We start from the raw sequence: 22,068 nt of genomic DNA, 5'->3' as shown, positions 1-22,068 counted from the left end.
TTACCGCCTGGAGCCTCTTACCCACAGGCATTTGATGTGCCAGTGAGCAGAAGCTAGCCCCACTCTGTTCCCCATAGGTATTTTCAAATAGCCAACAGCCACATGGTGTGTGCATGCACGTGTGTGTGTGTGTGCGTGTGCGTGTGTATCTTTAGATATGGGATGTTATGGTCTGAATGGTATCCCCTTCCAAATTTATCTGTTAAAGGCCTAACCTGCTATGTGATTGTATTTGGAGATGGGGCCTTTAAAGAGGTAATTAAGGCTAAAGAGGCCATAAGTACGTGGCCCTAATTCAATAAAACTGGTGTCCCTATAAGAAGAGGAAGAGAAATGGGGGCATGCACAGACAGAGAAAAGGGGGCAAAGTGAGAATTCAGCCTTCTATAAGCCAAGGAGAGAGGCTTTAGGAGAAACCAAACCTGCCAACACCTTGATCTTGGACTTCTAGCCCCCAGAACTGTGAGAAAATAAATATGCATTGTTTAAGCCACCCAGTCTGTTATATTTTGTTATTGCACCCCTAGGTGACTGATACATGGGGGCGGAATTGCCCACATCTTCCTATTTGAAATCTTTGCTCCAAGGGTGGTTGTCATCTCCTGATAGGCACAGCAGATGGCAGTGTTGTCCTGTGAGTTTGCACAGCCAGTTGGCCTGTCAGGCTGGGGCTCTGGCTTAGATAAACAGAGGGTCAGAGATGTAAACTTCAAGGCCCAGGGTTTTCATTGGGGAAATTAACAACAACTTTGCATTAAAGTGTCTATATAAGTATTTATAAAACTGGCCTCTAGAAAAGTAAATGAGATACTGTTTAAAAGGAGAAATAAAGAAAAAAATCCTAGGCATTTGATGTGCCTGCAGGAACTCCCTCTAGTTCAATGATGATTTATTGCTATTTGTGGAGTCTAAGTTTGACTCTTCGCTCATGGAGCCTGAACCCTCGCCTTAGCTCCCTAGAGTGTGGTGCCTCTGAGGCTCTCTGGCTACACTTGCTGCTGAGCCTCAGATATCAAAAATGGGTACAGAGCCGGTCCGCTTCCTATTGATGTCAAGAATATTTCAGTCTTCCAGGTGCCGTAATTAGGCCCTTATCTCCACAGTCCATTCTCAGCACAGCTACAGAACCCAAACTGTCCTGTGTTCCTTGTGAGGCTCTTAGGAATGGAAACTTAACTAATTTGGCAAGTAGGGAGCTGGCATCTCCTCCTGTACTACACTCCCATCAGGTTGCTTCATTGCAAATCCACAGCAGGTAAGAAGAGTTACACAGAGATCCTTTCCCTGTTTATATATACATTAAACTTTTCCCATCTTTCAGGACTTACTTTCTGAGAGCATTTGTGTGTGTGTGCATGTGTGTGTGTGTGTGTGTGTGTGTGTGTGTGTGTGTGTGTGTGTTATTGTACATTCATCAAGCCAAAACATTTTTAAAGGATCAAAATAATTTTCTTTATAATTACTGAAAACTAGATAGAAATTGCAACCTTTTTTACACTTGAGCATTGGAAGTCATGTGTTCTAGGCAGTGCCTGGAGGTAAACATATAGACAGGTGATCAAGATAATGATAATGCATGGGAAATATCAATCTAAAGCATTTTACTCAACAAATATTCGTAATTGTCTGTGTGTGAGTGACCACAAGTAAACAGACCTAACTGGACAGAGAACTGGCCCAAATGAGCATCTCCTCCAGGTTGTTTAGTAGTCCCATGAATGTTCATGATAAGCATGAGTCTACTAGGATATAAAAAAAAGGAAAGTAGTTCATATCTTACTCACTGAGCAAAAAGACTAAAATTAGAAAAATTATCTATGATAAGTCTGCTTTTCTTTTAGATTAATAAAGGTACTTAAGGAGTTGTGGTCAAAATACATAAAAAGACATAAGCATTATGGAAAACAGTTTATTAGATGCTTGAAAGATAAGCCTTATCTTCCAAAAGATATTTGTGACTTCACATCCCCTTGGATTTACATGGCTTTGACCAAAACTTGACCTAGGGCAGAATTCCCTAAAATGAGTTCCCTGGAATTATAATTCCCTGGCATATTAAGATTTCTTATGAAAAAAGGTTCCGTGTTCAAATGTTTGGGATATTAACTATACTTTTAGTTTCTGTAAAATGCCCTAACATCTACAGAATGACCACAGGCTGTTCCCAAGTTAAGCCTGGCCCACCCAAAACATCTGGAGACCTTAGATAGCCCCAAACCTTATTCTCTGACACTCACAGTGAACATGAATTTCATGGGGACCTCTTTCAAACTTAGCCAATCCTAAACCCTTTTACCCTGCCTTGCCTGGTCCTTTCCCTGGAAACCACAATAAAAGCACTTGCTTACAGTTCTGCGTGTGTGTGTCTCTCTCTCTTTCTCCTCCCTCCCTCTCTCTCTCTGTCTTTCTCTCTCTTCTGTCTGTCTCTCTCTCTCTCTGCCTCATGACCCACGATGATGCTTTCCCTGAGTGGCCCTGCATGGCATGCTGTGTTCTCCCTAGGGAACCGTGAATGTAGTAAAACCCTTTTTGGTTTCTCTCTTTGATCGGCTTCTGGCCTCACTGTATCTCATCCAACACAATATGGTTAAAACAAAACTGGATTAGGACAAATTGGACATACTTCTTTATTGCAGTACTCTCAGAGATGTTAATACATAAATGTGCATTCTAAATTTTCAGTGTCAAACTTACTTGGCTTTGGAATCTTTTTTGAGCAGTATAGCTTATGGACTAGCATTTCTGGGATCCCGCTTGGGAGGTACTATTCTGGAGAGATACCGATTATCTGTCTAGGAGACTTGGTGTGTCAGTATTTTTCTGAAGATAAAAATGCAGACATCATTGTGAAATAAAATCAAACATTATAGTTTAGAGAAAGCTCAATTCCCATATGAAATTTAACCTATAGACTCATCAAGGATTTGGCACAAAGACACTGAATGGTTAATAGCTGAATGAACTTACATAGTTTGTGGAGTCCATACATTTTAAAATCCATATATCTTTTACCTTTCCTAATATTTACCCTTCCAACAGAATAAATCTTTCGGGCATAGGACAAGTGCTTACTAGATATCTTCTCATGCATCTTTGTTAAGCAGCTCAAACTTAACCTTTCCAAACTGAACCAGTTGCTGCATCCCCATTCTACTTTCCTCAAGTGACATTTTCATCTATCCATTCACTCATATCAGAAATTCAGAAATCTATCAGTCTCTTCCTTACCGCTTACATAGTACCCATCCATAGCCCATTAATCAGTATTATTTTTATGTTTAATAACATATCCATCCTCTCCCTCTCCAACACTGGGCTTAGTCCAGACCCTCATCATCTCATATCTCAGTCATTTTCACGGTGTCCTAATCCATCTGTCTTTCCTTCATCTCGACCCTCCCGTTCAAGTCTCTCCTTCATACTGATACCATTATGTTTTTTCCGAAGTGCATTTCTGATTGTTACTCTCTTTCTATTAACTGCCAATTGATTGGCCATCATGCTTTACAAAATAAAGTCCAGACTCCTTACTCTGTCATAACCGTTTTTCTACTATCTCATCTTTTCCAGTCATCTCTGGGTACCCATCTCTAGCACAGAATATAATTCAGTCATATTAACCTGACTGCTCTGCCCCCAACATGGCAGGCTGTGATATGTCTTGGTTCTTTTTCACCTTTTGCCTGGGATCACCTTACTCTCGTATCAGCTATCCAAATATCTATTTATTTTCCAAGACCAAGCTCAAGAGTGTCCTTCTCTATGAAACCTTTCCTGATTCCTTTCCTAACTCCCCACACTATACACTCTACAGAGCTTTATTATACTTATTTGTTCACATGTTTCTTTCCCCTACAAAATGCTTAATTCCTAGAAGTAAAAGACTGCATATTACTCATCTTTTTTTTTTTTCCAATAAAGTTATTTATTTATTTTTGCTGCGTTGCTGCGCGCAGGCTTTCCCTAGTTGTGGCGAGCGGCGGCTACTCTTCGTTGTGGTGCGCGGGCTTCTCATTGCAGTGACTTGTTGCAGAGCACGGGGTCTTGGCACGCGGGCTCAGTAGTTGTGGCTTGCGGACTCTAGAGCGCAGGCTCAGTAGTTGTGGCACACGGGCTTAGTTGCTCCGCGGCATGTGGGATCTTCCCGGACCAGGGATTGAACCCGTGTCCCCTGCCTTGGCAGGCGGATTCTTAACCACTGCGCCACCAGGGAAGTCCCTACTCATCTTAAAATATCCCAAAACTGACATAGCACTTGATACATTGAGGAGTGTTTTACAAACACTTATTTGTAAAGGACTATCATTTCCTTTTGCAAACAACAATAAAAACTATACACTGTATATTTCTAGTTTTACATCGTGTGTGAGTATGATTGAGAATGTACCTCCACTAAATGAATCACATGATACAGCCTCCTTCTTTCTAGTATGACTGGAAAGTGAAGAAGAAACACATATTTCTCTTTGAGTATTTTCCTCGAATCATCCTATTAACAGAGCAGTGGATCCTCATCTTTTCCTCCACTGTCTCAACACCCCAATCATTATGAATATCTTTGGAAACCAAGAAAAATGATTCCCAGCTCTGATTTTTCCTCAGAATAAATATAGCTGTATGGGCAAGTACCCAGAGAGCATTGACGTACTTTTTCCAATCCTCCTATTTCAGATCCTTAGGGGGCAAGGAAGGAGTGAAACCTTCTACCTGCCAATTTTTAGAAGAGCAGAGGACAATGGAGCCACTTAGAGGCTTGTGAGAGGGTACCTCCATTTAAACTCTGGATCAAGTAGTAGTGCGGAATGCTGAGACTCTGACATAAAGTTCTAGCTATTTGTATCAAATTGTAGGAAAGAATAGGAAACATGAACGTTTGGTTTCATGAAGGCAAATTTCTTGAATCAATCTGGAGTCAGTTCTTGTGAGACTCTTTGGAACTATTGCAAATTGTTGATTGTTGGGATTTGTAGTCCTGGGTGAAACTGGTTAGTTATCTATATGCTGGATACTTTTATGAAAACCATTTTAGCCTAATGGGTACAAAGGGCTTAGTCCCTATTCTAATGATGTGTTAAGGAATATTGTCTGAGAAGTAGGAAAGCAGGTAAGAGGCAGTAAAGAAGATGCTCTGAACTTGAAAGAAACAGAACAGAGCTTTAATACTTACAGCTGTCCTCTTCTTCAGTTATACATTTCACAACATAACAGGCGTAGATGAACCCTGCCAGCTGAAACAAAACAAAGATGCTTTAGACATGTGGCAAAGGCAACAGTACTGGATCTCACTGGGGGAGCGACTTTTCAAAGGCATGTGGTTTTGACTAGATTCAGTGTTCCAAAAGAGTTCATCAGACTGGATTTGGACTCCAGTGTGGATTCTTGATTCATATAATGTGCCTTATAAGTGAATATATTACTCTGTTTTCCTTTGTTCTGCATTTATGTTTAAGATTTGTTAATTGCCAGGCAATCTACAACAAGTTATTTTAGATCCAGAGGAAAAATACAGGATTATGGCCATTCATCAATGGATTAGCATTTGCATTTGTGCCAGTCAACTTCTAATTCACTTTTCATTAGCCCAGAGCCTAAGATACTAAAATTGGACTCCTGCTGACTATCAGAAAAATGTTCTGAGAGAAAAATATTAAGGAGATTCCTTGAAATGTTGCCTCAACACTTTGTAAGTAAGAAAAACTCTTATTTAGACCAGTAACAGGAACCAGGACATACCGAGTATAGTTAAGATGACATGATACAGAGGAGCAACGGGGTGGGTAACTTTAAGGAATATCACAATGCATTTGACTGGGATTGCACACATCAGAGCATCCTTTCTGAAGCATACAACAGAGGTCCCTGTGGTCAGGGAAGTCTTTGCTCACTGAAATAGTATCTGTGAAGGAGCACAGTAAAGCCCTTTGATATATGTCCCCTCAGATGGTGTAGTTTTGTATTCCTTCATATAAGTATAATTATTTAGTCAAATAATGAGCACTGGTATAAGGAAGCAAACTAATTTCCTGATATGTGGAAAATTTTTTTTCCAAAACAATCCAGTTTGGAGGAATCCTTAAAGGCATGTCCTCAGGACAGTGATGAAAATTCTTCACGGTGACATTTCAGACAGGCACTGATCCTACTGAGTATTTGGCATCGGGGAAGGGAACCTTGGGAAAAAGGCTACAGTCTTCAATCAGGAAGCTAAGGTACAGGGCAAAAAGTTGCTGCTGTGATAAACCTAATGAATTTGTTTTCCATTAGCTGACAGATTGCAGTATTTCTGGAAGATGTGAGTGGAACATTTTAAGTCAGAGGGTACACTGATAGGTATTTAATGAGAAGAACTATTTGGAGACAGAGGTCCGGTTAAAAGGAACTTTAGAAAATCTTTAATTTTAGTTTGAGAAAGAAAGCACGTTCTGGCAGATTCTGTTCTTTTCCAAAGAGATCTGGCATGAGATAAAACAGTGGTTTTCCTGGCACAGAAACAGTGACCCTGCTTAAGAGAGAGCAATGAATGAGAAAGCAGACTTATGCAAAATATTCTCCACAAGCTTTTGTTTTCAGATCCTGGATGAGAGGGACAGTGGACCCGCTGCCCTCCCACCCCCAAGTGAGGTATCTGAACCACTACACATAGTAACAGAGAGCTAGATAACATACCACTGATGCTACATTAGCACTTAGGTTTTTAAAAGTATGTTAGAAAAGTCATCAAATAAGGATTTTTCTCTTTGAAGTATATGTTGCTATTGGCAATAAAATTGTGATAGTAAGAACAGTCTCCTTATATAATGGAATCATCAGGTTACTGTTTTTATGGGACTTACTTTTAGAATACAGGGTACTATTAAAAACCAGTGTATCCTATTTGGCTTTAGCAAAGATATTGATTTGACCAAACAAAATCACACAGTGATTTGAGCATTTTCACAGATAATGGAGAAGCAGATTAACACTTCTTAATCTTTTATCCACCAGGGCCCATGAAAATGCCTGTATCACTGAGTGACCTAGTCCCATGCCTACTCTGTCATGGGTGCTGGATCTGACTGTGGCGGGGTAAAGAGGCTATGGGTTTGGTTAAATCCCCTGGGTACTGCCTGTATCTCCCCTTCTTCCTCCACAGGAAGGCCTTACCATTGTGGCTAAATGCCATAGATTTATCAGTAGTTTATCTCTTCTTTTCAGTTTAAAATACTTACTACTTGAATTATCTACAAAGCAACTTTTTTCCTAATCACAAACTTTTCTCTTGATTTTCACTCATCACTTAATTACTTTTAAATGAAAATCTAGGTAAAGAGCATTGATAAATTCTGAGATTCAGGGCCAGTGAGTTTAAACTTCTCATTAAAGTGTCACTAGAATCTAGATTACTAACTGTACTCCCAGAATGCAGCCAAGGCACTGTATTTTGCTTACCAGTGATCTTTTAATTGTATTCGGTTGCATTCTTTAACTATCAGGGGAGTGACTTTGATATAAAAGTAAATCCTGCTGCATTTCATTACAAAAACTTGCTGATTAAGAGAACTTCACCTTTTAAATTGGTCACCTCTAAATACAAATGGAAATTGGTTTCTCCCAAATTAATAAAGATTCATAAACCTCTGTTACCTTTCAATTTTCCTACACCAAATACATTTCTAATTTAATTTTTACTCCCTCACAGCAACTTATAAATTTACCTACAGAAAAGCAGTTTCAACGAATTTCTTACAGCTCTGAATACTTCCTATAACATGCAACTCTGCTAACTGCTGCCCGGGCCACAAAGATGAACCAAGCCAGCGTTTCCCAACCTCGGCACCACTGACATTTTGGGTTGAGTAACTCTTTTTTGTGGGCTCTGTTATGCATTATAGGATGTATAACTACTAACATCCTATGATCGAGACAGTTGATAATTGAGATAATCCAAAATGTCTCCAGACATTGCCATACATCCCTTCAAAGGCAAAACTGCCCCTCGTTTAGAGCCACTGTTTTAGACACAGTCTAAAGGATTTTTGCAGTCTTGTAGCAGGGGTACACATATGATTGTACTTCAAAGTAGATTAAGATAAGTGCCAGGAGGAAGGAAGAAAATTGATTGTCTCCTAACTGACAAATGGTAAACTGGGTGATTTCACGCGTTAGCTCATTAATCCTCACAGCTACCTTTATATGTATTTTTGCAGAGGCGAGGTAAAATGGGCCTTGCTTTTTCTGAGCGAGTTCATCAAGTGGGGAAGTTATAGACTGTGTTCAAGGAAGAGCCAGTCCTTCCATCTGATGAGAGTTTGTGACCTCATATTAGAGCAACGGAAATAAAAGCTGTGAAGACAGATTAGGGCTTTAACCAGAGGGCTTTGAGTATGTATCAAATTGCAATTCAAACTATGTAATTTTCTATGCAGTACACTTAAGGAGCACCCCATCTTCTACTGAAGAAGTATAAAATTTTTCACAAAATACATATCCTTCCTAATGTGATATATAGTCCCTGTCTAGCCTCATTTCCCACCACTCCTTGTCTCAGAATTTATGCCAGTACTAAGCTGTTGGTAGTTTGCAGACATATATCAGGTGGTTGCCCTCTGTTCTTTAACTCTTTAACCCCTTCTGCCAACAAAGTATGCGAATGCCCTACATCTCCTCCTCCCTTCCTTCCTTGCTCAGCTCTCCACCTTTGAGTAGTTCTAACTCATCCTTTAAGACTGAGTTAAAGTGTTGCCTTCCCAAAGAACTGGCAATCCATTCCCAGGGTAGGTTGTAGGTTGGCATTTTGGAGATAGACCTCGAGAGATGGGGGTGTAAGGCTTTGAGAGGGTAATGGGAAAGGTGAGAACATCTTCCAAGCAGAGCTCAGGCAACCTATGGGAAGATGTGGATTATGTTCAGAGAGGAGCAAGAGGCCCTGTTTCAGAGGAGTTTGGGCAATGTGAAGGGGTGTAATGGTTCCCAAAGTAGGAAACAGTGACCTACATGGTCATAGTGGATATGAATACCTGGAATGAAAATAAAATTATTTTATTCTGTTCCTTATTTAAAGATGGCTCAGAGTAACAATGAAAGATACCAGTGGTATTATACTAGGCAAACATATAATTATCCACTTGTAACAAACCAAAATATTACAGTTGTCTCAGTCTTTGGCATTCAAAGCAGAGCTAAGCCTAAATCTTTTAATTTTTATTCATCTTTTCACCTTGATACATCTAATATGATTTATTCACTTCTAATTCACCTGATAGGGAATTATATATCATCTTGATATCATTACTGGCTGAAAGGAAATGATATTTTCTCTCTATAACTAAATCAGATTAAAATTCTTTTTTGTATCTACAAACCAAATTATGACTGTATATCCCAGAAATTCACTTAGAAGCTAATAGATAAAAGGAAACTGAAGCCTTTTGGTAAGTATTTAAAAAGATTTAATTGTAATAATTGAAAATGTAATAGCCTTAGTGTTTAAAATACTATCTTCTGGACTTTTTTTCAGGAAGTTGGAGTAGACATACTTTTCCCTAACCCTCCCACTAAATACTTCTGAAAACCCTAGACATTATATATATAAAACACACATAGGAAGACTCTGAAAGATGGAAAGAAGGTAGACTGGCTAGGAATCTTGGGACCCAAAGAAGGACATGGGAGTGAGTTTCCTATTTTTCTTTTGTCTCATATATACCATACTTGGGGCTGAAGAAGCCCATGACACAGAAATGCCAATAGGCACAGATAAAAGAGCCCCAACAAAAGCTTGCTCTCGCTAACCAAAGGACCAGGAAAGGGACAGCCTAACAAGACAGAAAAACAATTTAAGACAATAATAGCCCTCTTTAGCCAATGCCACAGAAAAAACTGTAACCCCACTCCCCAGCCACAGCAACAAAGAAGAGGGAGCCAGGTCTTCCCTCCTGGTCAGGCTGTGGTGTCTGAGAAGTGAGGCAGGGAGCCTGGACTTTCATTCCTGCCAGGAAGGAGGAAGTCCCCCTCCGTAGTGTCTGTAGAGACCCCCAAAGGGAATCTAGACTTCTGGCCTCACTCTGTAGTAAGAAGGCACCCCTCCCTTCCCAACTGGGTGGTGTCAGAGGAGGCTTAGTGGAGAATCAGGACTTTCACCAATGACCAGCAGTAATGAGGTCAATGCCCTGCCCCTGTGGTGTTAGATGAAGCCAGCTGGGAGCAGTAACAAGGCACTGCTACCCCTCCTAGCCTTCCCTGGTACCCTGGTACCTTGGTACCCTGGAGGTACCAGTGAAGGCTGAGTAGAGAGCAGGAACTTCCACTGTCTCCAAGCCTTAATGAGAAGCCCTTCCTCTCTTGAGTATCAATAGAGTCTGAGTGGGGAATCTGGACTTCTAACCCCTGCTCGGAAGTAATGAGTCAGTGTCTCTCCTTCCCCTGCCAAAGGAGCGCCAGAGAAAGCCAGCTAAACAGAAGATTTAAGGAAGATATAGAGTCTCATAATATAATACCCAAAGTGTCCATGTTTCAATTTAAAATTCCTCGCTGTATCAATAAGGATAAAGTTTTCAACATGCATGAAAACAGACAACCAATGGAAGCTAACACAGAGCTGGATGACAGATGTTAGAATTATCTGGCAAACATTTTAGAGTAAAAAGAAATGCTTCAGCAAGAAGTTATGAACACACTTGAAATGAATGAAAAAAAAGTGTCATCAAAGAAATAGAAGATATAAAGAAGAACCAGACTGAAAATTTAGAACTGAAAAAAAAAAATTCAGTAACCAAAATTAAAAAAACTCAATTGCAGAATGGAGGAGACAGGACTGAATCAGTGAACTTGAAGATAGAACAATAGAAATTACCCAATATACACGAGGAAAAAAAGTAGACTAAAAAAGAAAATGAACAGAGCCTCATACAGCCATAGGACTATAATAAGACATCTAACATTTGTGTCATTGGAGTCCTGAAAGGAAAGGAAAAAAAGAGCAGTACTGAAAAAGTACTCGAAGAAATAGTGACTACAAATTTTCCAAATTTGACTTATGTATTCAAGAGGCTGATTGAAGCCCAAACAGGAAAAACCCAAAGAAATTCATACCAAGATTCACGATGGTCAAAATTTAGAAGACCAACTACAAAAATCTTGGAAGAAAAAAGACAGAAATATTTATGTATAGCCACTCTGGAAGAGTTTGAAGTTTTCTTAGAAAAACTAAACACACAACTGCAATATAACCCAGCAACACACTCCTGGCCATTTACGCCAGAGAAAGGAAGATGTGTTCGCGCAAAAACCCGTACACTAAAGCATATAGCAGCTTTATCCATAATAGCCCCAAACGGGATGCAATCCAGATGTCCTTCATTGAGTGAGCTGCTCAACCAACTGGCATATCCGTATTATGGAATACTACTCAGCAGTACAAGAAAGGGACTAGTGATACACGCAACGACTTGTATAAATTTCCATAGAATTATGCTGAGTGAAAAAAGCCAATTCCCGAAGGTTGTATACTGTATGATTCCATTTAAATAACATTCTTGACATGACAAAACTAGAGAAATGGAGAACAGATTACTGGTTGCCAGGACTAGGGAAGGTGGGGTGTCACAGGGAAGTGGATGTGGCAACACAAAGGATTCTTGACTGCACCACTGTCAGCATCCTAATGGTGATATTGTACTATAGTTCTGCAAGATGTTACCATTGGGCAAAACGGGATAAAGGGTACACAAGATCTCTCTGTATTATTTCATACAATTGCATTATGTATTTCACAATTATTTTCTATGTATTTCTATAATTATTTCACAATAAAAAGATGAATTTAAAAATACTACATTTAGGCAACTGTCATTTATGTTAAAAGACCTTTTTGTATTGTTATTATAATTTCTAAATTTGCAAATATATTTAAACAAGGTGGATGTACTTGTTTTCTTAAGTACAAAGACACATTTTAATTCTGAGCCCTTAGATCAACAGAGAAGTTCACAATAGTTTTTTATGCTGATACAATATAGAATTATTATTCAATGCTCCTTTTTTGACTAGGGTGGAGATGGGGGTAGCAAACACTATTTTTTTTTTATCTGCAAATGTCTCATTCTCAAATAGATTTGTTCTGTGTTTCATTTAAATCATCTATTTTTGTTCTGAATTCATAATTCAGATGTTATAAGCCCATGCTTTTTATAATATGAATTTGAACAGAAGGATATTATATGCTCACAAAATATACTTTTAAGTTGCAAATGATTTTACTTGCTCTTTTGCATCTTATTCCATTTACGTATTTGAAGATTGCTTTAGCAAAATATTCTAATATGATTATATCAGTGTTATTAATGAAGGTCTTTTATATGAAATATTTTTTATGTAGACTGGTATATCATTTCAGTTGTCCACCAGGTGATTCTTATCCTAAACTATTCCAATGGCTGGGCTATTAAGGAGCATGTTGCAAATTTTCTTTGCTATGAATAATCCAGGTGCAGTTATCAATCTACAATAACTCATGGAGGATTGCCTTTAGGGCTGTTGTGAACTTTCACAGCCTACTGAGTCAGAAAAGCTTTTCAGAGGATCAGAAACATATCTTAATACCAGCCTTTAGGTATTGTGTCGCATCACCAAGCATGACCGTATTAAACACTTTTTAAAAGATTAAATAAAGGTAGACGTACATGCAAACTTGCCTTATCTTCTTAAGGCTGGGAAATGGACTGAACTGCATGCCAATGCTGGCTTAACCAGTAATTCCCGTTCTAAATTGGCCTCTGGAGACTGGTAGATTTCTTCAGGCCAACCTTACCAAAGAGTTACCCGGGTTCAAATGAGTCTAATGTATTAGTAAAGCTGGAAGAGCAGGAGATACTCAGGCAGCATAAAAGACGACTAATAAAATTCAAATGTCATCATGGTTAATGCCTCATTCAGAGTTTAAATATCCCATTAGTTTTAAAAACTGTACTGAGAGCAGTGGTTCAACCATTCTATACATCTGCCATTTAGGAGGTGATCAAATAAATGGCTGATCTAGTGCAATAGAACTGCCACAAGATACCTTTAGTTTTTGAGACAGGACCCATAATGGGAGTTTGTAACCAAAATTGTTCATTGAAAATAACTGGCATTATGTTATACACATAAAGCGAATACAATGTTATATGTCAATTATATCGCAGTTAAAAAAAGAAGATGATTGGGAAATGCAAAAAGCAACCTGTCAACAACACGCTACTATTTTGGTAATAAAACTAAGTTTGATAATAAAACTAAGATTGTATACATGTCACAGGTAATAGGGACGCTGATTTATTTATAGTGAAGCACTTGAGAAAGAGAAGTGCTACAATGTTCTGTAAAATGTAAACAATCAATACTGTCCAGTAGCAACTTTGAACAAAGTAAGTACATGATTCTTTTGTGAGCAAATGGTACAAATAGCGTAATTTTTGCTCAGAGATAATAGGGATCCTAAAGCAAAAGTAGTTGTACAAGTAAGACATGCAAAAATAAATTAGCCCATCTTAGGTATGTCGACATCAACAGACAGGGTTAAAAGAGTTCAGTGTGTTTCATTGGAGGAAGTGTGCTGTTCTAGAGATGACAGTGAGAGTACAAGGCTAGATTCTTCTGAAGAGACTAGGAGAATTGTACTGCAATACTAGTTGCAAAAATGACCTGTGTTTTTAAAAAAGGTGCTAAAACTATATTAACATTTCTCCCTTTTTCAGAGGTGCTAGATCAGAAGATAAGGAAAATTTGGAATATATAACATACTTGGTGCTTCAGCACATATCACACCATGATATTTCAAGAAATCATGAATAAGATGACATTGTAAGAATATGTATATGTAAATGTATAGTATGTGCGTGGAGACTATGCACTGGATCTGTATCTGGTTAAAGACTTAGACTCTGAAAAGAGCCGCGGTGAAGAGATCAGTTTAGAACTGGAGGGCAGTTTCAATAAGCATGCTTCAGGTATCTCACCCTAAGTCCTGTTCTGCATGTCATTTTAAAATTCTTGAGAAAGAACAACAATGGTCTGATGATCAAATTCTGTAACTATACGGAGGATGCCTAAACTAGCAGTGTGGTCCTTGGCTAGCTGAAGAGAACTACTGTGGGTAGCACAAGGGAGGTGAATAGCCCCACTTCCTTCTGGTCTCATCAGTCAAAATACTGACAGTGTTCAATGCTGGTACCACAGTTGAAGAGAGATACTCAGCAGAATTGTAACCACACTGTGAAGGGAGATGGAGAAATGAGATAGGATGAGTGAACTTCCCAGCTCATAGAAAGTTCTTTACAAACATGGTGAGGATGGTGATGATGATGATAGAGAATTTCCCATGCAGATTGATGGTTGACTACTTCCTGGGAACATCACTGAAAACCCCATGACCTCTGTGATCACTTCCCTTCAGAGATTTAAAAAATAAGTAATGAGTAAATTATCATTGTTTAGAAATAAAAGTTGGAAATAGTAAGTCCATTCATATGTTTTCTGTATAAATAATATTTCTGTATAATTTCTGTATAGTTAACATTTAGCAAGGAGCAAAGTGAACACATCTACCCATGTTAGTTTAGTAAATATTCTGTTTTTCCATGTTAAAGTAACTGGTGAAATATAGCAGGCCATTTAATATTTGGGTGATGGTGAAAAAGACATTGTCTTTGGTCTCTAGATTCTGTCTGGTCCACATTTCTAGGGGAATCTAGGATCCTTAGAATAATACTGCTGCACATGTGTGGGCACAAGGCCTCTGTTTAGGCAGAAGTCATTCCTTTCAATAGGATACTAAGTAGATTAGACTCCACTAGAGACCTTTCTGGAATTGACCAGTTATCATCTTCCAGACTAGAAGTTGATTTGCATTTAAGTGTTTCTTTACAGAAACAGGAGCTGACTCAAGAAATACAGCTGGGACTCGTAAGTCTCACTGGGCAAACTACAAGTCGGATATCAAACTCCTTGCTGGCTCTGTCGATGCCAGCTGGAATGTCCCCATGGCTTGGAGGCATATGCTGTCCTCTCACAGCCCGGAATTTTAGTCCAGGCTGACTGGTTACGTGGTGGGAGGTGTAAGAGAGTTAATGTTATTCAACTTTGATGAACCTTCATGAGGTGTTTCTTCTTTTGGCAAATAATGAGGATCAGAAAAAGTGTTACAAGCTCATCATTATAAAAAAATTATTGGGCTTCTCTGGTGGCGCAGTGGTTGAGAGTCCGTCTGCCGATTCAGGGGACACGGGTTCGTGCCCCGGTCCGGGAAGATCCCACATGCCGCGGAGCGGCTGGGTCCGTGAGCCATGGCCGCTGAGCTTGCGCATGCGGAGCCTGTGCTCTGCAACGGGAGAGGCCACAACTCCCGTTGTGGGAGGCCCGCGTACAGCAAAAAAAAAAAAAAAAAAAAAAAAAAAAATGATGTCAACAAGAATAGTGCTCTCACTGTAGTAAAAAAGATAAAAAAACCCCAAAACTAAAAAGGAAACATCGGCATACCAGCTAGAGAGAAGAGTTGCTTCAAAATGTTACAGTAAACCTTACTATTAAGGTTTTGAAAATATAGTTAAATAGGAAGCTTAGAGTAATCAGTCCCTTTACCATGACATCTGTGGGAATAAGCTTTACGCTCTATGAAAAGGTATTTTGTGTAGCATTCAGTGAAGCTTGCTTCTGAAGCAAAGTACTTTCTGTAACATGTGGCAGAGGAAGATGAATGGGAATGAAGGTACTAACAGGAAAAGAACTCCCAAGGGGAATAAGATGTAGATTGTGGAAGACACAAATTTGAAGACCAGTTTCTTCCCAAAGCAATTTTAAAAAGCACAAAACTGAATTAAAGTGTCATTTAAAAGACCCGTCAGCTCTATCCATGTGCAGCAGGGTAATCTAGTTGGACTGAATAACTTTGGAGTCAGAACTTGGCTATGATTGGTATTCTTCACTGTTCCTCTCTTCCTTTCTACCTGAGTTACCTTCTTTTCAACCTAAATCCTACATTATCTTCTTTCTACATAACACACAGCCAATATGAGGGTGAAAGATACAGGTCAAGGACTTCAGAATAAAAGGATTTCATTAATTAATGGTAACACAATTGTTACCACTTGGGAATATATAAACTAGGAAAAACTGCAACTGTATTTGTGTGTTTTACTTTTTCATTTTTCAATGTTTAAACTTCAAACAACCAATCATCTAACGAACCCCTCACGTCCTGGGAGGTAGAAAAGGAAAGACTAGTGATTACTGTTCAAGGTAATAGCTAGCATTGTTGAAGTGTTCACTATATTCTGGGCATATGTTCACATCTTTACGGCTATTGTTCTATCTATTCTTTCCAGAACCAAGGAGAGATTTTCCATATTACCCATGATTTACAAATGAGAAAGCTGAGGCTTGAGGGAATTAAGTGATGCTCCAAGATTAAGAGATAGTAAGAACTTGAATCCGGTTCTACAAACCTGAAATACTATGTTTTTCACTTTTACATGGTATTGTTAACTTATCCAACTGGCAAAACTGACTACTGTCTCATGAGGGAACATAAGATTGTAAAACTCTGAGTGAATTCATATTCAGAAAGAAAAATCCTAAAATTAAGTTCACCAACTTTTCCAAGTTGAAATTGGAATATAGAGGATAGTATTGAGCTTTGGATTAGCAGAGGTTGGAAATCAGCAAGAAAAAAACTGGCTCAGCTATCAGACAAACCATGGAGGAGTTTAATGCCACTTGTGGGGAGCCTGGGGTGTGTAGAAGAACTGGAATGTTCCTCTCACCCATTTAATTACCATTTCAGTTCTCTTTCAGTGATTCCAACTCATCATGATTTTATAGTCCTCCTCTGAATTGTTTATATATGCCTCTACACACCAGAGTGGGCTTCTTATATTAGAATATATTGGTGAGCACCTAATTACCATCAGTTTACTGTTGGTGAGCAAGGCAAGCCTCACATTAGGTGGATGGTCATAGGGGCGGTGTGGTTCCAAGAGCCTGAAAATCTAATCAATGGCTCTCCTTGCTCATATGATAAAGAATTGATACCAAAGCATTCAGGAACATGTGTGATTTGGCCCAAGGTTATCCTTCCAGCCCCAACTCTTGTGGCTCTCCTTTAGTCTTCCATATTAAATCTCCAGGTAGTTACCCCCATATATATGACATACTGTTGGATACCTTCATGCTTTTGAATATGGCATTCTCCTATCCAACAAATAAAATTGAATACCATATAGTGAGTGCCTACATGCAGCATGGGCTACTTCAAGACTACTTTTCAGGGAAGTGTTTCCCAAATGTCAAAAGGCACAGATAGGTACTCTCTGCTCTGTACTCATATAGCACCCTGTTAAAATACCTATATTATACAACTTAATTAATATTATCGGAATTCTTTTTTGGCCTATTAACTCTTAAACTCAGCTATGAGGATTCTCAAGACTCCCCATGAATATTTCTGTGATCCCAGAAAGATCCCTCTTGCCCCTGTCTTGTCACCATTCCTCCCATTCCCACCCCACCCACCAGGCAACCAGTGTTTGGAAGTCAGTAACCATATAATAATTTTGCTGGGTCTTGACTTCATATAATAGAATCATAATGATTTGTGTGTGGCTTCTTCCACTGAGCATACTATTTTTGGGATTAATCCAAGGTATTGCATGTATCAGTAATTTAATCTGTTTTATTTTCAACCAGCATTCCGTTGTATGAATATTCATATATCGGTTAACTTTTGCTACATAGCAAACCACCCCAAAATTTAGGGTTTGAAAAAAACATTCATTTTTTGCTCATTGTCCTGTGGTTTGGCAATTTGGGTTGAGTTCAGATGGGCAGCTCTTTTGCTAGACTTGGTTGCTTGTTAATCATCTAGGCGGCTCTTTTCCTTGGGGTTGGCTGATTGTTAGTTGAGGTGATAAGGACAAATGTACCACATGTTTGTAGTCTCACATATTTAGTCATCTGTCAGGGAAATCTGGCTTGTTCAAGCTGATGTGGCAGATTCCCAGAGCAGTAATAGTAGGCTGAACTTTTCAAGTCCCTGTATTATTTTTGCTATCATCCCAGTGTCAAAATGAATGGGTTACCATTACAGCAAAAATCTCCCATGATACCACAATTTACTTATCAATTAACCTGTTGAAGGAAATTAGGGTTGCCTCCATGTTTGGGGCACTATGATTAAAGCTGCCCTAAACATTTTCTACAGATCTTTTTGTGAACATACATTTTCTTTTATCTTAAAGAAATACCTACTAGTGGAATTGCTGGGTCATTGCAGGGTAGGCACCTGGCTGAATGGAAGTGGTCTGGGCCTCTGGAAACAATTAGCAGGGAGAATAAACAGTGGTTTCTTCAAGAATATAGATCGCTAGTATCCAACTTTTATCTTTATTTTTTGGCATGTTTGTACAATGTGATCATCTTCCCAGTATCTCATTATACCCTAAACTTCAGTAAAGTTTCGCTATGCGTTCTTACATTAGCAGTCCTTTGGGGAACTAAAGGAATCAAGATAACAATGTACAAAGATGAGATGTAAGGAGACAATTGAGAATCCAGTTAAAAGAGTGGAGTTAGGGGTATCAAGAAGGGCCCTAAGATTCTCCCAGTGATACTGCAGAATACATTGTGTATGGGATGGGAATTTGGACTATTTTTTAATCCCAGAGAACAAGCAGATCACAGTAGATGGAAGGCTTTCACTGGCAAATGAATAAGCATAATGCCTAGCACTTAGTAAGCTCTCAAAGATTAACTAGTTTCTATTTCCATCTAGTTCCAATCTTGTATCTTGGACTAATTTGAATAATTATACTTTAGGATTTCCTGATTAAATAGTGACAGGAAGTTATGTTTCATATAGTTTACAGGTCAATGTGAAGATAAATGAAGTCACAATTATGAATGTACTTTGAGCTCTTAGGAGAAATACCCTATGATTTAATCATTCACATCATCTCTAATTGTTCATCAGACTCAGATTCTATTCAACCATCCTCCTCGAGAAGGAAGGAGGTCTTTTTATTTCTTTTTTGTTCCCAGACGTATTGATTGTCTCAAGTGGTTTCTGTTTCTGCTCCCCACCTTTTCTAACTGTAAGGAAGTTGAGAACTGTCATCTAATTTAGAGACTTTTATGGAAACACCTTTTAAAATTGAAGTTTAGACATACGGATTAGAATTGTTTCTCTTATCTCCCCAAATTTTAAAAGTCCTTTAAAAGGTATTTACTTATTCTTTATTAGTAAATATCATTCATATTTCTGAGCTCTAAATCTTCCTATATTTATATTAAACTAATTCTATTTGGATTACTGCAGCGAGCCGTTTCCGACCAGCAGAATAACGAGCCGCCACACGCAAGATTCTTCTCGTATCACACTTTATTGGAGCACAGCTTGGTTGAAGAAAGATGGAAGGAAGACCCCGCAATCCTATAGCAGTCTGCTTATATAGGGATTAAGAACATGTGTCGCTCTGTGATTGGCTTTCGCCGATGGTGCGATTTGTGAGCCAGCATCGGATAGGTCGCTACTTTAAAACCTCATTAGTATACTTAGCGCAAGCGCAGTGGCCACAGGAAGGATGACTCAGCTTATTTCAGCTTCCTGCCGCGTAGCAGTTAGCTGACCGCGCCCTACAGATTACGAGTTCTTATTTTCTCCCGCTATTATATCATTAAAGCTTTCTCATTATACACTTGTCAAAAATTATCAGAGAGAGTACAACATTGATAACTCCATTAAAGAAACAATAGGGAAGAGAAAACAAAAGAGGAGAAAAAAGAGGATTTGATAAGTTTGTAAAGATACGAGAAAAAAAAAAAACTGCTGAGAATGGCCCCCATGCTGGGATTTTTAAAAAATTCATTATTTAGAAATTATGATCCAGATGTAAGAACCATGTTTTTCTTTCTTTAATTCAGCATATTCGTATTTAAACTGACTTGTAGTTTTTTGCCCCTAATCTGGGAAAATATATTTTTCATTCCATTATATTATTTATTATATTTGAACATACACAAAGGAGCACGCTCTTCATAGCCACAGCGTCAGCTCAGAGAGAGAAAGAGCAGTCTGCTTTCTTCCTATCTTTAAAGGTGCTATCATTATCAGTGTTCTCCCAGAAAAGTGAGGCTTGATGACTACCTTCTCATTTTACCTTAAAGGCTTCAAAATTGTTGAAACCTCATTACTGAATGTTACTGCTGTGCACACGTGTATGAGTGCCTGTGCGCGTGTGTATATGAATGTCTGAGGAGACATTCTGAGGAGGGTCTGAGGAGAGCAAGAAATGGTAAGCCATGGCATTCTGTTGATTTTCATGGTCTTTTATGAAGGTTGACTGAGTTCTAAAATTAGTCTCCATCTGCTTCTGCAGATCAATTTTCTAAAATTCAGACAGTTAGAGATGTTTTTCTACACCTAATTTCCCCCCTCCAATTCTTATGTCCCCATCTAGAATTTGTTTGTGACTAAGTGTAATTCCTTCTAAATACCTTTGTTCAGATAGCTGATTTCAACTATTTGCACCTTCACTATCCCAGTGGTATACCATACTCAGTCTTTACGCCTTCCTGAAAAGCAGGTAGACTTTGCTGTTCCTCGTCTCTGATGAACATATTCAATCTGAGGGTATTAGTAAATGCTAAAATTAGCATTTTATTATGTTCATACACAAACTCTTTTACTCCTCACAATCTTCTTATGAGGTAGGTATAATTATTACACTCCCTTTGTAGGTGAATAATTTGGGTTATAGAGAAGTTAAATGACTTTTTGAAGTCACCTGCTGTCAAGCCATAGGGCTGGGATTCTAATCCAAGCTGGCTAGCTCCAGAATACATGCTTTTAACCACTATTCTATGCTGCCATTCCAACCTAGGACACTAAAGACTGCATTCTCCTTGGCACTTTGCCTTTTTAGAATAACCATTTCATGAACTAAAATTTGTCCCTTGAAATGCAGCTGGTTAGGAAAGTAAGCACAAGTAAGTATCAAAAAGCATAACTTTCTTTCTGGCCTTTAACATTATTTATTTATTAAAAACTTGAATTAAAGGGAATACATTTTCTTATTTAAATCCTTAGGCAATTAAAAAAATCTGATCACACGGTAATATATTTCCTTGATTACATCTTATTTTGCAGAGGTAAAAATTTCAGGCTCAAATCAACTATTTCTGTTTCTTAGTCACAATTAATAGGCTGAACACCTAAGCCTCTAATCTAAGTTTCATATCTACATGTAAGATGAAATAAACTATGATGAAGATGAAATATAGACACCCAGCAGTAGAAAAAAGGAAACTTAAATTTCCTAAAAGGTAAAGTAACTGAGAAAAAAGTACTGGGCACAAACATACATGAATAATTGTAAATATAGAGTTCCTATGGTTTGAAGTTTGGGACTCTGTTATTGGAGAAATTCTTTTTAAAAACACAGTTTTATCTATTAGAAAATATGGTATAATGGAAAGATGTTTAAAAAAATTACATTGTATAATAACACAGTTCAGGCTTTATTAAAGCAGAAGTGCAAAGAAATACGAGGCTATCGTAGGAATAAAATGCACAGCCACACCCACAGGAGCTTATACTATTTGGAAGGCAAGGGAAACAGACACACACATACAGACACACACACACATCACACACTACTTGAAAGGTAGAAAAAAGGACTGGAGGGATGGTGTACTTTTCCACTGCCTTTCTGTGGCTATGATTTCTTTTCCTACTCTAAGGGGGTGTATTGAGTGATTGGAGGGTGGATGAAGAAGAGAGGTAAAACAGTCTACTTCCTGTTCTCAGTTCTTCTAGCCTAGAATTGCAGCTCTGTTTCAAACTCAATAATGTCTCAAGTATGGTGTGTCCGGTAAAAATCGAGTATAGTGTGCAGTAAACCCCAGGACACTGGCATTCAGAAAAAATCCAATGCTATACTATTGGGTAGAAATATAAAGTCCATAGTTTTGCAAATATATCTGTGGAGGCTTAATGAACAATGAAGGAAAAGTTAGGTTTAATCATTTCTCACAGGGTGGTCTGATTGTGAACAGAGATCT

The 22,068-nt window shown here is 38.5% G+C and overlaps 1 protein-coding gene across 1 annotated transcript in view; it reads right to left on the bottom strand.

Moving 5' to 3' along the window:
• The window catches only part of NKAIN2 (sodium/potassium transporting ATPase interacting 2), a 966,228-nt gene that overhangs the window by 14,042 nt on the left and 930,118 nt on the right, over nt 1-22,068 (bottom strand). Inside the window, exon 7 of the mRNA XM_079939169.1 lies at nt 5,168-5,228. Coding sequence (XP_079795295.1) covers nt 5,168-5,228 — 61 coding nt within the window. The remainder of the gene's footprint in view (nt 1-5,167; nt 5,229-22,068) is intronic.

This window comes from Stenella coeruleoalba, assembly GCF_951394435.1.
Source record: "Stenella coeruleoalba genome assembly, chromosome: 12".
Lineage (NCBI taxonomy): Eukaryota > Metazoa > Chordata > Mammalia > Artiodactyla > Delphinidae > Stenella > Stenella coeruleoalba.
Note: the sequence above shows the minus strand (reverse complement) of the source record. Positions and strands in the feature narration are given on the sequence as shown.